Source organism: Passer domesticus, chromosome 2 (genome assembly GCF_036417665.1).
Source record: "Passer domesticus isolate bPasDom1 chromosome 2, bPasDom1.hap1, whole genome shotgun sequence".
NCBI lineage: Eukaryota > Metazoa > Chordata > Aves > Passeriformes > Passeridae > Passer > Passer domesticus.
Window position 1 is genome coordinate 71,485,704 of NC_087475.1, and position 16,498 is coordinate 71,502,201.

Consider the following 16,498-nt stretch of genomic DNA (forward strand, 5'->3'; position numbering starts at 1 on the left):
GATTTTTTTTATAGCAGCAAAAATTTATGTTTCTTCAAACCCATTTCTAATAAGTCCTAACACTTATTTGCTTTTCTGGACTCTTGGACAGGCCTTCAGCTGACTATTACTAATACAGTTTCCCCCCGTGTCTATTGCTTTTTACTGAAACACATTGAATTTTATTTTTTTGCAAAATATTGCCATCTGCACAGAGCCACTTGCTCCCTCTCCCAACAGCTGTATCAGGGAGAGAATTAGAAGGGTAAAAGATGGAAAACTCATGGGTTGAGATAAAGACAGGTTAATAGGGAAAGCAAAAGCTGCACACACAAGAAGCAAAACCAGGATTTAATTCACTGCTTTCCATGGGCAGGCAGGTGTTCAGCCATCTCCAGGAGAGCAGAGCCCTATCAGGTGTATTGGTTACTCAGGAAGACAAACACCATCACTTCAGAGGTCCCCCTCTTCCTCCTTCTTCCCCCCATTTTATATCCTGAGCAGGATGTCAGATGGTCTGGAATATCCCTTTGGTTCCATTGGGGTCACCTGGCTGTGTTTCCTCCCAATCTCCCTTGTGTCCCAGCATGGCAGAATGGAAATCAGAAAAGGCCTTGGCCCTGTGTAAGCCCTGCTCAGCAATAGCCAGAACATCTCTGTATTATCAACCCTGCATTCAGCACAAATCCAAAACACAGCCTATTCCAGCCACTGTGAACAAAATTAACTCTACCCCAGCAAAAGCCAGCACACTGCAATCTGAGAAATAAAGTTTTCTACCACACAGATATAGTGCAGAGCTCAGCCTAGTAAGCAGCATAGTTATTGATGGAGAGCCCTGAACAGAAAGAAACAGGGAAATGCAAAGTATTTCAAATATTTGATCTGACTCTACTTGAGCATTAGTGTGACCCATGCTCCAAAGTCACTTAAGTGTTCTTGAAAAATGCCATAATCATTAGTAAGCAGCTTGCAGTGTGATGTGTACAGGGAGGAGGGGGAGGTACCCACCATGGGCCAAGGTAAACCTCCAGAGTCCCTAAAGGTGGGAAACAATGGCTTAAATTTAATGATTTCTGGCAAGCTTTCGAAAAACGCTAGTTGTTTATTACTCCAAGGCTTAAAGACTTCGGGATTTGTTTCCAGTGTCACAGCTTTGGAAAATCTCAATGCCTCGACGATTTTAACACAAATTCTAAAATTACTGATCTTCATCTACTGTACCTTGCAGGCTTTAAGCAGAATATAAATCCAGCTTTTTTAGTAGTCGGGCAGAGACTGTTCCTGATTATATGGGGCTGACACGATTTTAAAGAGTAGCCATATGGGAGAGTTTCTTTTAAAACCACACACAACATGGCATTGTAGGATTTTTGCACAGAGAAGGAAATAAACTAGGTCAGCATAGGTCAAACTTCAGTCTTCCAGTGAGAAAAGCATCTATTTTAAGTAGAGGATGAGAAATGATATAGTAACTGTTACCCTGAAGTGAAAAATGGTGCTGTTTATGTATTTAATTGGTCAGGGTTTGCAGTGGGGCTTTGAATTCCGCTGCTGTCGGATCTCGTGTTGCTGCTGTCGATCACGGGTTTTCTCTTTCTTAAAAGACTCATGGTGAATTTATTTTGGATGGTTTCTTAACAGGTGTTTCCTCAGCACTCCGAACACTTTAAATGAGAGCCGTGCTGCGTGTCCAGAGCTCTCAGCTGCAATCACACACAGCCTGACACGGGCGCTGCTGTGTTTACCCATCTGTGGTCCCAGTGCCCGGCCGGGACGCAGAGCAGATGTCGGGGATTAGGGGGGAAGGATCTGGGGAGGCTTTGGGGCTGCGCGTTGGAGGAAGTCATTCATTGTGGGAACACGGACAGAGCTGCTGGGCCCGTGCTGAGGAGTCGCCCAAAATGGGCCTCGGTGGTTTTGTGTTATATCTGAATCAAAACCAAATGTTTTCCTGGTACCTTTTAATTAAAGGGAAGCGTCAATCAATTCAATAAAATAAAGTTAGTGCTCCAAGTGGTATTTTATTTCTACGGTGTTCTTCTCAGCAAAGAGCTGGCGATGTGGGGCTCTGAAAGTCACGCTGCCTTGTATGCTGTGGATGGAAAGGCTGCCTGGTGTGTCCTGCTGGGAAGGGCTGTGAGGCAGGAGGTGGCTGTGCCTGACCTGGGGCCAGGCAGCCAGCAGAGCCTCTGCACCTTGGACTGGCACTCATGGTCAATTTGTCATTTTGTCAGTGTTTTGTGCTTAAGGGAATGTTTCCTGTGGGACTGCTTGTCTTCAGCTGTTGGGTTTATCGATGGCCCTTGTGTTTGGAACATTCTGTGCTTGGAACCATATGTGGAAACATGGGGGTAGCACAAGGTGACCAAGACTGAGTGGTGCATGGCACTAAGTGTCCCCTATTGACATCAAATACTGCCCCACATTATTAAGAGGCTTGTTAGGCACCTTGCTGAGCTGGAAGCTAACTTCTGGCAGCAGTTCATTAAATTATGGAATCAGAGCAGAAACCTGTAGCTGTGATTTGTGATATGGAAAAAAAATTATATAAATTGTTACTATATTGTGATGCTGTTGTGAAGATTTCACTGAAGGAAGAAAAATAGACACAGGGTGCATCTCCAGGCTCTGGTAAGAGAGTGCGGTGGAAGTCACTGCAGATGGACTTCATATGTGACAATACAAGGCACAGAGACATGGTGGCTCTGTGAAAAAGTTGTATGTGCTCAAGCAGTGACAAAAATTACTCTGGGAATGAAAACAAATGGAAGGAGCAAGGTTTTATAGGAAAAAGTATTTATTTGTGTAAGGCTCCGTGGATCTGAGTTGAATTGCAGTCATGCTAAAATAACCCGAAGCCTTTTAGGGCCTCCAGGAGAGGCAGTATGACAGTAAAGAAAACTTTGAGCTAACTGCATTCAGAATATGCTTTAAGAATGTAACCATTGAATGAAGATAAAATCCATGTGAATATGTAGTGACTGAGCTAGTAAATTACTCTTCCTGGAGGAATAAATGTGGGGAGGTAATGGCTGTTATCTGATGCAAGCCAGCCATTGCTGTAACAGATTAATATCTCTAAAGCTGAGTTTAAAGGACACAGTTTTCCAGAATGCAGAACTCCCTCTATGGAAGTGGTGTACTTGCAGCTGCTGTTGACTTTGGTAAGACTTCAACATGCTCATCAATTTATAAACCTATGCCCCAATTTTAAAAACTCAGAAAATATCTACTCCTCTGAGCCTTGCAGTTATGAGGTGTAATTCTTGCTGTATGATTATTAGCCATTTTCTGAAATTCATGAGCTACTAAGGAATCTATAGGATGTAAGACACAGGGAATCGTGTTATCTTGTTAAATGCAATGTCAAATCATATTAGGAAATAAGCAAGTTAAAAACAGAACATCAAGAACAGTGTTTTCTGTTGGTGGGTTTCAGCGCTGTAATTCACTGCAGGCAGCAAACCACGACCACAGTTGCAGCACTCTCCACCAAGCCGCCTGCAAGGGCAGGTGTCAGCCTGCCCCATTTAAATTGCTACATCAGGACTCTGGAGAGCAGCAGCAGTCTTGCTGACATAAACTCATTTGCCAGATTTGGGGACAAAATGCTGAATCTAATTTGAGCTAATACTGATGGAAGTGTTGCCACAGGCCATTTTAGATCTTTATATGTGCTGTAGAACTTGAGTTTTGGTCAGCAGCTTCAGTCAGGACCTAGAATTGTTTAGATGGCTCAGGCATGTGGATAGATACCTGATTATACTTGCCTGAAATATTTAATAGTGTTAATTTAATAATGTTAATCCCCAACTTAATGTGGGGTTTTTTTAGTGCACTCTCTTAAGATGATCTGTAAAAGCATAAAAAAGCTTAGCTTTTGCCACACACCGTGGCAAAAGAAATAGTAAAGGAATAAATGCAGATTTCAAAGATTTTTCTTGTTTAAGTTAGTAAAAGAATCATGTGATATGGGGCACGTATTATTTTATACTAATATAAAAATGCTGTTTTCCAATTAAATATCTGTTTGTTTGAAAGCTTACTTTCAAAACACTCCACTGAGGGTGGTTGTATTTTTTGTGTTTTCTAAGGTTAGAGCATATACCCAAATTCATACTGTGAAGCCGTGGCAGAGGTGAGGTGATCTTTCTGCTCCTGGTAGAGTATCTTTTTGCTTAGGAATGCTGATACTGAGGAGGAGGGAATATCTTGAAACAAATGTATTTATGTGAGGATGCTAGTGCTGTTGTAGTAGCAGAGTTGGAAATTTTCAACACACAAAGCCAGGAAATTTGAAGGTTCTGAATCTTTCTGTAGGAATAAATTAGCAAGTTGTACAAATATCCTGTATCTTTTCTGGCAAGGAACTGCTTCTTCTAAACATAATTACTCCCCTGGAGTTTGAAATTCAAAGGTGAGTTCTGTAAAATTATTTTTTTCCCCCTGCAGCTTTCATGATGAAGGCACAGTTATTAAATAAGGGCAGCTACTCTACAAGTGCTCTTAAAACCTTTACAGAAACTTAAAGACACCAAACAAGAGTGGTTACATGCTGAGCATTACTTCAAAAAGAGAATGTAAAGTATAAATTTCTTCTATGCAGAGTAGAAGTTTATCCTAAAGTGCATGAAGCAGTGAACAAGACCAACTGTTACATTGTCTAGTCTGTCCAAATTACTCTTTCAGATTTCATGCCTTTGGTGTAATTTGAGAGGGAAGGAGGGAAAAATAAAAAGATTCTTAAGGAAGTGTGTGTAGGTATGACTGCTTTCATCCTGGCATCACTTCCCTACATGTTTCACTTTGGCTCAGTGGAGTTATGGAATCATGGCAGGTCACTGCCCAGCAATCATAGCTGCCCATGGTCCTGCTCTGCCACACTCTCCAGGGGAAGTTCATCTTAATGGGAGTGTAAAAGATGAGTATATTGTGTTGCATAACTGTGTAACTGGACACATCTCAGAAAACTCAAACTATCATATAATTCAGAATAATACCAAGCCTGACTAAGGTGAGGAGGAATAAATCTTGGATGATATAAAGAGTGTCAGTGGGTTTTTTTCTGAGTTGTTCATGGTTTTAGTTTGTGCTGGAGAAGCTCATGCTAATACAGAAAGGTATTTTAGTTTTATTTTTTAATGTGAAAAAATAATTAGCACCTGGTGTTATTTAGGTAAAAATTTACTGAGATGTTTCATCCACTGTGAGGGGAAGGTCCTTTGGTTAATGAGATCTGTGCTTTCTAACAAAATTTCAGGAATCTGCTTACCCATTTACATGGGGCATGATTTTACCACTAACTTTTAACCAACAGTTTTCTCCAAATGACTATAAATAAATAAAAATTTTCTTTTTTTTTAGCTTAGTGTAATGAATAATGAAAAAATTACAGGCTGCGTGGAACTGAATCAGAGTTTACACTGCTAATGAACTATAAAATCAAATTAAAGCACTATCTGATTAATTTTCTTAATTCTCTGCTATCAGAGTAATAGTGGAGGGTAGCATGGGCAGGCTTCTTGTTTAATTGGTACTGTTGTATACTATTTAATAAATGAGATAAAGGAATTTCTTCCTTAAGCAGTATGTAGAATATATCTTTAGTTAACACAAAGCAGAGCTTATTTTAGCATCCTGTGGGACACATTTGGCCAATGATACGTTCATGTATCTATCAAATATTGATTTCTCTAAGTTACATTAAGAAATAGAATAAAAATAGGTTGTTAACTTGCTGTGTTCCTCCAAGAAAATAAAGATCAGACAAGAAAATAAAAGGATCTAGAAGATCCTTTCACCGTGCTCCTATGGTTTTATAGCTCTAACTAGTTCCTTTCAAAACCAAGGCAGTGAAGTTAGTTTTGGTGGGTTTTTTCTTCCCCTTGAAGGTTTTGATTTTTGATTTGCGACTTTGTACTGCTAATTCCTGATCGTGAAATAACTTAAAACAAGCAATTTGTCTTTTTTCACTTGACATTATATATTTTCTTGGTCTTCTGTACTTTAATTTGTATTTTCCTGCTTTCTTTAATCTGTTATAACCAGCAACTTTAATGCAAAGCTTCTTGCCTGATACCTGGATCTCAAAACACCTTGGGCTTTACTAGGAATGCTGAAGACATGTCTTTGTGCTGGTGTTGGCAATTTTCTTTTTGCTCAAAGTACTGCTCCTGCTGTCCCTCCCTACATTTATATCCAGGTGCTACATTAAAAATATCAACAAGCTTCATAGCTAGGAAGCTGGACAGTGGATAGATTTCTTACTCTAGGCTCCCATGTGTCTTCAAGTATGACTGGCAAAATTAAGAGAAAGGGGTAAAATATTTGAGTGAGGCGTCTGATTTTTTTTTTCTCCTTTCCTCCTCCTACTGGTCTCAGGGGGATGTGTTGGTATGAGCAGAGACTGGGAGAGGGAGGAAATAGTTTTGAGACTGGACCAATGTGTCATTGTGTTAAATCCAGCCAGCCAGTGAGGTCATTGTTTTCATCTGAGTCATTTTAGAGTGAAAATTCTTACATTATGGAAAACGTTGCACATCTTTATTCAGACATGGAAATACCCAGCCAGCCTTTCAGTGGCAGAGCTCTGCTGATTTCATCTGAGGTACTCCTGACTCCCAGTGGTGTAAGCAGGAGGGGAAATCAAATTCTTTTGCCTCATTTCTTAACACTTTGCCACTAACCCACAGGGCTTATTCTTCAGGTGCTTTTCCAGCCTAGATATTTGTTGAAGAGGGAGCCGGTGGTTGCACCTGTCAGCCCTGAATCTACCAGATCTGTCCAGCCTGGAGCTGGCTGCAGTTATGTTGGAGAAAAAAGCTCTTAAGCACCAGCTCATGATGAGGCTGGACTGTGTTTGTGTGCACAGGGAAAATCCTCGAGACTGCATTCTTGGATATTGGTTATATTTCATACTTGGGCTCCAGTAGGCTCATTCTCCATGTAGTGTGATTTAACTGGGGAGCTTGGGCAATCTGCCCAGCTCTGCAGTCATGCAGACCATGAGCTAGCCCTGTCATCTCTCTGCACTTACATTTTAATGTATGTGATCTCTAAGGTCTGGAGTCTGATGATTGTAGCACCTTGAGGATCTTGTATAATACAGGAATTTTAAAACTGTATTTTCTGTAGTATTAACAGCATGGGGTGGAGATAATGACCATTCCACACAAGCTAATAGAAATAGTAGGAGGTTTTGATTTAATGTAACAAAACTTTTTTATCATTTGATGTGTGAGAAAGCCATTGCTAGCTGATGCTTTGAGAATAATTTATGAAAAATTGATTGGTTTATGACTCAGTATCTACCTGTTGTTACATGGCATGGAGTACTTGGAGTGTTAGTTTGTGGCAAGTCTTGTGTCTCCTTAAGATCTGTTCAGTCACTTGATTGCTAAAGAATTAATGCTTCTATCCATTTGAGGTAAAACTTCTGGGCCTTTTGAAAGAAAACTACCCAGTGATAGCACTGAAACATGCAGGCTTAGCAGGACCCAAAATGTGCAGACTGTGCACAATGCAGTTCTCTAAAGGAAAACAGGTGGGTAATGGTCTGCAAACTGTAAATATATATTTGCTGAAGAGTTTGCTCAATGTTCATGATACTGTTCATAATACACAATAGGATTTTTTTGGCGATGGAATCTGTTTCTCTTCCTATTGAAGTTAGGGATCAAAATTACTTGTGAAAAGCATTTTAAAAATTAGAAAAAAAGAGAAAAGAACAAACCTGCAGTAAAGATATCAAAGTTGGAATATCACTAAAAGTGCAACAATTTCAAGATTGGGGTAGAAGATGTTTTACTTTCTACTGAAAATATTTTCTAGACATTTAAAGCAGTGTTTGAATTAGCCCTATTGAGTCTATGGAGGAGATGAAAGGCCATCTTTTGCAGGAATTTGAGAGTTTTCAGAGCATTGCTGTAATGCGTCCCAGTGCTAATAATTGAACTTCTCAAGGAGAGTAATAGGTTGTCCGTACCCTGTGTCTTCAGATGAGGCACTGGAAATGAAGTGAAGCAGGACTGCTTGCCCAAGCTAGCAGCACCAGTGGGAAAATGTCTGTGCCTGATGGCCCAGGAATGGCACCTCAGATCAGTGGGCTGGGTGGGACAGGCTTTGAAGAAGCTGCCGTCAGTGACTGAAAAGCAGAGATGTTTCCATGTGAATTGCCTGACATGGGATGGGAGCAGAGTGACCAGCTGGGCTGCCCCAGCTGTAGCCCTTCTGAAGTGCTGTGCTCAGACCAAGCCACTGGTCTAGAACTGATGGAGGGGATGCCCTGGCATAGAGATCCACCCGGTGCATCTCGCTTGGCCGCCTCCAGCTGTGTTGGTGCCGCTGGGCGCACTGCTTCCTGCTTTGGCTGCCCAGGCAGAGCACATGGAGCAGCAGGGCCAAGCTCCCAGAGCTGCACTTGCAGCTCCAGCCACAAGTGTCATCAGTGTCTGAGAAGTCCAGATCAAGAGTACCTCAGTGATGGCAGTGAATATTTCTTGTCCTTCACAGTAATCATGTGGCCATCCTCTCCCTCACTGCTCCTTTCCCAAGTGATGCCAAAGGCAGTGCCATGCCGTCATCCACATTTGACTACTGGGACCTAGTGATGTGCCATCACTGGACTGCATGTTGCACTTGAATCCCAGTGCACAAAGCTGGAATTGAATGAGTATGAAACTGCAATTGAGTGACTTATTGGGTCCTTATCCATGTCTCATGGAGAGAGATCAGGCTCCAGGCACACTTCCAGGAATAATTTTTTTCATGCTGGAAATATAAAGCCAGCTGTTTCCATCATGGTCTTATACTTCTGCTGTCCATTTTTTGTCGAAGTTAAGATACGTAGATATATGAAGAAATGAAATCATAAAAAACTTTCGTTATTCAAAATAGGAATTTAAATTTTGTCTCGCTTTTCTTGAATGATATGATTGATATCCTTGCTTGCTTTGTCTGAATCATTTTCTGGTTAGCTGTCTAACCATGCTGTGATAAGAATACCAGAACAGTATGTATATTGACTTCCCATCCCTGGGCACTTCTGGCCTTGTCCTCCTTGGAAGTTGTTGAAAATAGTGACACCACCTTTTATTGGTAAAACAGTACGACAAGAAATGATGCTCATGAATGTACTAAGAATAGCCAAATGGAGAAGAGAGCTTGAAATGTACTCCAGATTGTATTGCAATTTAAGGTGGCTTTTTTTAAACAATCTAGTCTCTATTTCATATGCTTGTGCATGACATGTCCTTGAGTTAAAATAAGCAAAGAAAGACAAAAACTCCAACCAACAAATGTAAAAGCCCACTTTAACCTACTCTTTCTAAAATAATAGTACAAAGACAATCTTCTGGTCATTCTGAATGGTCAGTGCTATTACTTCTTTTAATGTTTTTTTAAATGAAAAAAAAAAATAGTCCAGCCTTACAAATGCTATTTAGAAGATGTTAAAGGCGTTGGGACCTAAATTATTTCCTCCTTGGTTGCAAAATAACTGGAGCTAACTTCTTTTCTTTCTTTTCTTGTTCCCATTCTTTATTTTTAACAAATGTTATCAATTCTCTCAAATGAATGCTTTGTCTGTGGCAGTGTTTGAAAGGCAGTCTACTGGTGGCAGCAGTTTAAGTTGCAGTGTTCTCAGAAGGAGGACTTGCATTAGTCTCAAGTGGTTTTGGGGGGTGCATTGTGATTAATGGTCTCTGGCAGTTCACCTTGGCTGTGATAGTCACTAATGTTTACATCAGTAGACAGAACAAAAATTACTTAGTTACATATCATGGGACCTCTGTGATGACAGAGATGGTCAATATTTAGAATTTGTTTAAAAAACAACCTATTTCTACTCCTGCTTTGTGTGATGATCTTGACAAAAAGAGAATTGTACTGGTTCCTGTTTGGTATCTCTGCTTTTTATTTTTATCTTGGGGTGATAACTGATAGCTGAAGAGTGTTATTCACAGGAACTGGATATAGAAATGCCATGTTTCACTGAAGATGTATTGCAGTACTGTCTTCACTGTTGTCACGACTGGCTGAGCAACTGGAATGGAGCACAGCAACAGCTGGGAAGTGTGAGGAAAGCTTTGTAGGGATAAATAGGTGCTTTTATGCAGCTTCCATTCATAATCCAGCTCTCTATCCTACAAGTTGGGGGCTAACCTAGAAGTGCTGTCTCTGGATGTCCCCAGAGCACATTGGGTGGTTTGCTGTGAAAGCTCTGCTGAGGAGCTCCCATGCTGTGAGAAGAGGGTGTAACCCTGCGAGGGAGGAGGCTGTGCTCAGGGGCAGAGCTGTGCGTGCAAGACAGACCAGACTGTTGTGAAGCGCAGCAGTCCTGTAACTCCAAGAGCAAACTAGAGATGAGCAGGAAAGAAACCTTTCAGATGAGCTGAGGAATGGAGTAAAACCTTGGTGAGAATTGTGTGGGAAAAGCCTTCCTAGTAGTAAAATGAGTGTCTGACAGGGTTCCAATGAGATGAATAGTTTTACTGTTACGGTGAAGTTTTTGGACAGAATAATACTTGAGTAAAATACATAATTGCAGGCAAAAAGTATTTGGCTTTGAGGTTTTTTCCAATGTGCCACATGTCCGAATTCATAGCCATTGATTGAGATGTCAGCATTTGTAACAAAAATAATAGCATTTTAACTTCTATTGAACACATACTCAGATTGTTCTGCACTATGAAAGTGTGTCAAGTTGCTTTCGGCAAGAAAAGCAAGAAGTGGAACGTAAAATATTGCAATCAAAAATATCAGAAAATGCATATAGAATATTGTGGCACTTTTTCAGCTTTTATTAGCATAGGCAGAGGAAGGATGGTGAGTGGAAATGCTGATGTGATTCTGTGACTCCTAGCACTTGCAGGGTCATGGCCAAAGAAAAGCAAAGCATGAGGATAAATCTTATTATGTTTTGGCACTGTTATTACAGTTCAACTTCTTGGCTGCCAATTAAGTTATTAATTCCCTCTTATTCCTGTACATCCTTTTCCTCAAATAAGCATAGATCAAAACTGTCTGTGTGCTTCTGTCATTCTCATGTGAATGTAGGCATGAGGGCTCTCAAATACGGAGAGCTGATTCTGTGACTGGAATGTGTTTGCTTACTGCCTGTGTGGGTGGCAAAGTGTCCATGAATGTTGGACACTTGTCTACACAGTCGAGCTTGCTCTTGGTTTCAGTACAAGATTTGCCATTGATCCATCAGTCCAGCAGTGACATGGAGGATTTAACATTTAAAGGTGAAAACCACTTTTGGATGTACTCACTACTGGGCAACCCAAGGGCAAGTTGCTGCTAAATATGACTGAGTTGTTGGATGAACAACTTTAGACAGAGATTGACACTGGGAGAAGATGCTGGATGCTGCTGGCAGAGCTCTGTGATGGCTTCTCTGAGTTTAAGAGCTTTACTGTAGTGAGTGGTGGAAGTCTACTGTTGCGAGCAATAATTCTCATCTTACAAGGTGTATAACTACAAATTTTGTCTCCAGTGTATTCAAAGGCTAAGTAGATGTTTCATATAGTTCCATTTCCTCTGTAGCTCAGCTGTGTCTTTACCTGTACCATGGCCTGACACTTCAGCATTGCAGTGCTTGTGTGCTACAGTGTGAGACAAAGCTGAGCCAGCCGAGCCTGTGTTACACTGCTGACATGTCAGTAGGTGTGTGTGTGTGGTATAAAAAATATTGAGGAGTAAAGATTTTGGGAAAGAGATATGGCAGTGTCTGTAACCGAGGAGAGAGCAAAATCTGTCTAGACACTGGAAATGCTGTTGAAACCTTTCAGCATCTATTTCAGTTGTGTGGTGCACACAAGTAGTTACAGAGTGAAAAAAGTGCTTTCTAATGTGTAGCAGAAGTTAACAATGCTGATGGGAAGTATGTGTATTCCATGGAAGGGGTGATGAGGTAGTCTTAAACTTTATTCACCATTAATTTATCTGCAAAAGGTTCTAATGATCTAAAGTAGCATTTCTGTAAATAGTGCTATATTTCAACTTCATTGCATAACTATTTGTGTATGCTGGAATATGCAGGGTTTCCAGATATCTTCCTTCTCAAATCCCAAGCTTTTTCTTCAAGCATTACAACAAGAAAAATGTGAATATAAACTTTGAGCTCTTTGTTTGTAAAAAAAGCCATTTGCGGGACGGGAGTGAATCTTTCCCACCCTCGGTTTCAGGCAGCAGTAGCTTGAGCAGGAAGTGCTGTATTTAAGTGGAATATGACTGAAACATTTTAGTGAGAAATGTATATTTTTTTCATGTCAGTTTGATGCTGCTCAGAGATTTAAGACAGTAGATGGGAAGTGAGTAAGCAAAGGGTACAAAAGGTAATCAAAAGTGCAAGCAGAATATACTTACAGTGCTCTTCTCCATGACTAAAAATGTGTCTGCCTGGATCCACAACTTAATATCATTGGAGGATTTGGTCAAAATGCATAATTTTTCAGAAATGTTTAAGAAATTTGAGGCCATAAGGAATTATTGAAAAATGCCATCACTGTTTGTTAATTATTGCCCCACCATTCCATTTCGACATCACCCAGATCATGGATGCAGTACTAGCTTGATGCCATCATTATACCTTTTTGCTTGTAAACAGCCACCTAACATGTAACAGCTTGAAAATACTCATGAGTTATTTGTTTGTTTTCTTCACAGGCTGGAATGGTGTTAAGATGTGGATACTTCTGGTTTGGCTTGTTTCTTGTGCCCACTGCGTGCCTTGTTAAAGACGTGGCATGGACAGCGTAAGTCCCAAACCAGCCCTCTTGGTGTTGTAGGAATTATTCTCTCTGCAGGTGTTGTCCAGTCCAGTATTGCTCTGTAAAGAACTCTGAAGTCTCTCCATGATTGCATAATGGTGATACTCATTTGGAAGGGAAAAAAGGTGAAGTAGGTGATTTTTCACCTGCCATGGCACCCAGCAGTGTGAGAGATTGAATAGTTGGGATTAAATCTGGAGGAGGTGGCCTTGACTGATTAATGAAGGTGTGTCACTTTAGGATTATTTGTGTTGTCTATCCTTTAATTAAAGGCAAATTTAAATTCAACATCCGAGATTTTCTGAAAATTGAGCAAATATTTTGTTGAATCTGACTAAGGTTAGGTAGAAAGTAGAAATGTGGCACTCTGGTCCATACCCAGGAAGCTCTCACCTCTTTGCCAGCTGCTTTTTAGGTTCTCCTTCAGCAGCGAGTCTTTGAAGACTGAGCTGGGAGGAGGGCAATACTCTGCACTTTGTTTGAAGTGAAGTCTTAATGGTACCTTCACTGCCCAGAGAGGAGGAACAGACTGGTGAAATACAAGCCTGTAATTCCCTTCTCTCAAAATTTTGGGATGTCAAAGCATTGCAGAAGACAAACAATTTGAAGAACTTGGATTTAAAGGGTAAAAACTTAGCTTCTCTGCCATTGCAATTTGAAATACAGAAGTAATAATTTTAATTTAGAATTTATGGTGTTTTGTTCAGCTTACTTTCAAGTGTCTTTCACACCAAACCTTCCATCTTTTCCCTTGGAAAGCTGTGTTACAACTAAGAAGGTTTTGTTACATGTATACATAATAACCTTGTGCAAGGGGGACCCCGGACATTCCAGCTCTGGGGCAAAAAGGTGGAGAACCCTGGCTGGAATGAAGAGGAAATATAGCTTAGCTTGTAACTTGTCAGAAAGGCTCACAATGAAAGCATCATGGCACATAACACTTTGCTCCCAGAATGAGCTGTTGGTCAGTCAGGGAAGATTCTTGGAATCATACAAACATTTAGGTTGGAAAAGACCTGTGAGATCATTGAGTCCAACTGTAAAACTAACACTGCCAAGTCCACCAATTTGCTTTACAGAAAAATACAGAAAATACTAAAAAAAACCAGAAAGTTTCCCAAGCATAGGCGCATTTCAAACACCTTCATGAAAAGTAAGTCATATGCACAGATCAGAAAATCTGGTTTTATTTCTTATGGGGTAGATAGCACAGTGAAATTAAACTGGTAGTAGGCGAATTGGCCACTCAGTAAATACTTCTTAAATTTTGTCCCTCAGCTTAATTTTCACAAGCTAGGCTGCTCAAATTAAATCTAGGTATTGTAATGTGAAGTTTCAACTATGATTTAATAGTCCAGCACATCAGAGGTTTGGGGTTTTTTTCTTTTGCACTCACTAAACTTCTGCAATTGGAAATTATTTTAAAATTCTAAACTGAGGCCAAAATGTTTAAATTTAGATACTTAATGGTGTCTGTGACCTGCTTGTTAAAACTCTGAAAAAAATCTTTAACTTTTTTTAATGTTTTCATGGTAGTTGAGTGTCCTGAAGTTGTCCTCTTTTCTTATCAGTTCTTGGCAAAAATGACTCATGAATTGTAAAGCAGGCTAGACCATGGCAGGCTCATCCTCAGCTATTAGTCATTTCAAACTCTGTTACTGACTGAGCCTGTTCTTTAATATTTCTTGAAGAAATCTCAGCAACATAATTCTTTCGGTCATTCAGACTGTGAAGCTCAAGACAAACTTGTATGATTGATAGGCCAGATATTTTCCCAGCAGATTTTAAACAGCAGGCTCCTAACAATATTAAGCTAAAAATCTCTTCTCTGGCCAGGACCTTTTTTTTTTTTTGTTGTTCTTTTTTTAAACTAAGCCATCACTGAAAAATTAACGCCATTAACATTTTAACTAGGATAAATGAAATGACACAGCTATCAGTACTGCCATATGGAAGGAGTAAAGGTCTGTTTCCTTTCCAAGAGGCTTGCCATTTAAAACTGGAGCCTAAGGCCTCTGGAAATCAGCTGGCACATTTCCACAGCAGTGGTTACACCACATTGCTCTCTGTAATTCAGCAGAATATGGTTCTGGCCATAAAATTCCAGCAACTCTGACTGCTCATGGTCATGGAATTTATCCCTTTCAGTTTCTTTTGGACATGAAGCACATGTCCACAGACAGAACATCCGTATGACCCAAAAGGTACATGCCTAATTTCAGTACAAAATACTGCCAGAAAGCCATAAACACAGTACAGAGGTTTTGTCTGGAACAAGGTTGACTGGAAAGTCTATTTCAGACACATACAAATCTTTTGCTTATAAACTGCTGTGCAGCATCTACTATCAAAATTTCTGATGCTGGAAGCAAGAACGTGTTTCCATTGTTACACAGGCTTCAGTTGTCAACACATCACTTACTTCCCATGTTCTCTGTGGCTCCAGGCTTTTTTTTTTTTTTTTCCTTTTTAAATGAATCAAGGAAATGTGGAAAACTCTTTTTAAAGAAACGGAAGCTCATTATTAATTCTTGGTTGCAATAGTTGTTAACGTTGGTTCACTACCCTGAATTCAGTGCCTTGGTTTGCCTTGTAAAAATCCTAGTTGTGCCACCATTACAATGAACAGAGCGTTGTAAGATGAGTGCTCCCTCACAGTTGGCACATGTCATTTGAATACATGTCACTGGCTCTAGGAAATCTTGGAATAGCTGACTCACAGAGGTATGTGGGAATCATAAAAACACAGCATGTATTCCAGCAAAATCAGGCAAGAGGGCAAGAATTTATTCCTAATTGGTGTCTTGGTGCTTATTTTACAGTGAAAAATTTCCTGAGCCTTCAAATCATTACCAAAAATTTCATGAACTTTTGTTTTTTTACCATGGGGAGGAAGCAGTTTGCACTTGCCAGTTCTGCAGTGTAAGTAAGAGAAGAAGATATGAGGAGCTCTTCCCATCTTTGCATATACTTGCAAATATAAGACTATGGTAGTGAGGATAAGCCAGAGTTGAGGTAGTGTCATGTTTGAGAAACATTTATGAATGTCACCATGCTTCTCCCTGGCAGATTCTGGCCTCCTGAACCCCCTAAATATCCTAGACCAGTGAAGTGATGCACTTCCCTGGCTTCGAAGGGGAAGGGGTACACAAAATACAAAAACAGCTTTTTGCCTGTTCTTACAGTCCCTGATCTTAATATCCCAGCGTGTGAGGGAAAGGTGAGTTTGTCTTTATGTAATGCATCAAATTTTAGCTGAACAGTAACAGCAAACACAAAATCTTATTGTTCATTGAGGACTGATTGTGCATCCAGGGCCATTTGTGGAGTACTAACCTAAAAGCTCAGAATCTTACTTGTATTTCTGTGCTTCAAAAGTTTGTAAAGTGCTGTAGGGGAAAAGTCATCAAGTGTCCTCTTGCCAGCAGATTGTGGAATATTTTCAGTTGATTTTGATAGGAGCAAGTCCAGACTCTGAGGCAATTGTAATACCATATTTTAGTACTTGTTTTCAAGGGAACATGTGGATAGGTTAGCTCAGGCCCTTTTCATATTCTTGTATTTATTGATAATACTTGATTACTGACCCTTCCATGGGTGCTCTTGCTTCCCAGTGAAGGAGTGACTCAGTGCATAGCAACTACCAGCCCCAGAAAAGCCCATGTGTTTCATCATTTCACACTTCTTACAAAACACTTCATTATCCCCAACTTCAGGCCAACAGTATTTCTTCCATATTGTAT

At 40.2% G+C, this 16,498-nt stretch overlaps 1 protein-coding gene across 6 annotated transcripts in view; it reads left to right on the plus strand.

The window, feature by feature from the left end:
* The window catches only part of ATP8A2 (ATPase phospholipid transporting 8A2), a 311,854-nt gene that overhangs the window by 264,380 nt on the left and 30,976 nt on the right, over positions 1-16,498 (plus strand). For all 6 annotated transcript variants that reach the window (XM_064409174.1, XM_064409175.1, XM_064409177.1 and 3 more), the window contains one exon: positions 12,652-12,740. In XM_064409174.1, the coding sequence (XP_064265244.1) occupies positions 12,652-12,740 (89 nt within the window). The remainder of the gene's footprint in view (positions 1-12,651; positions 12,741-16,498) is intronic.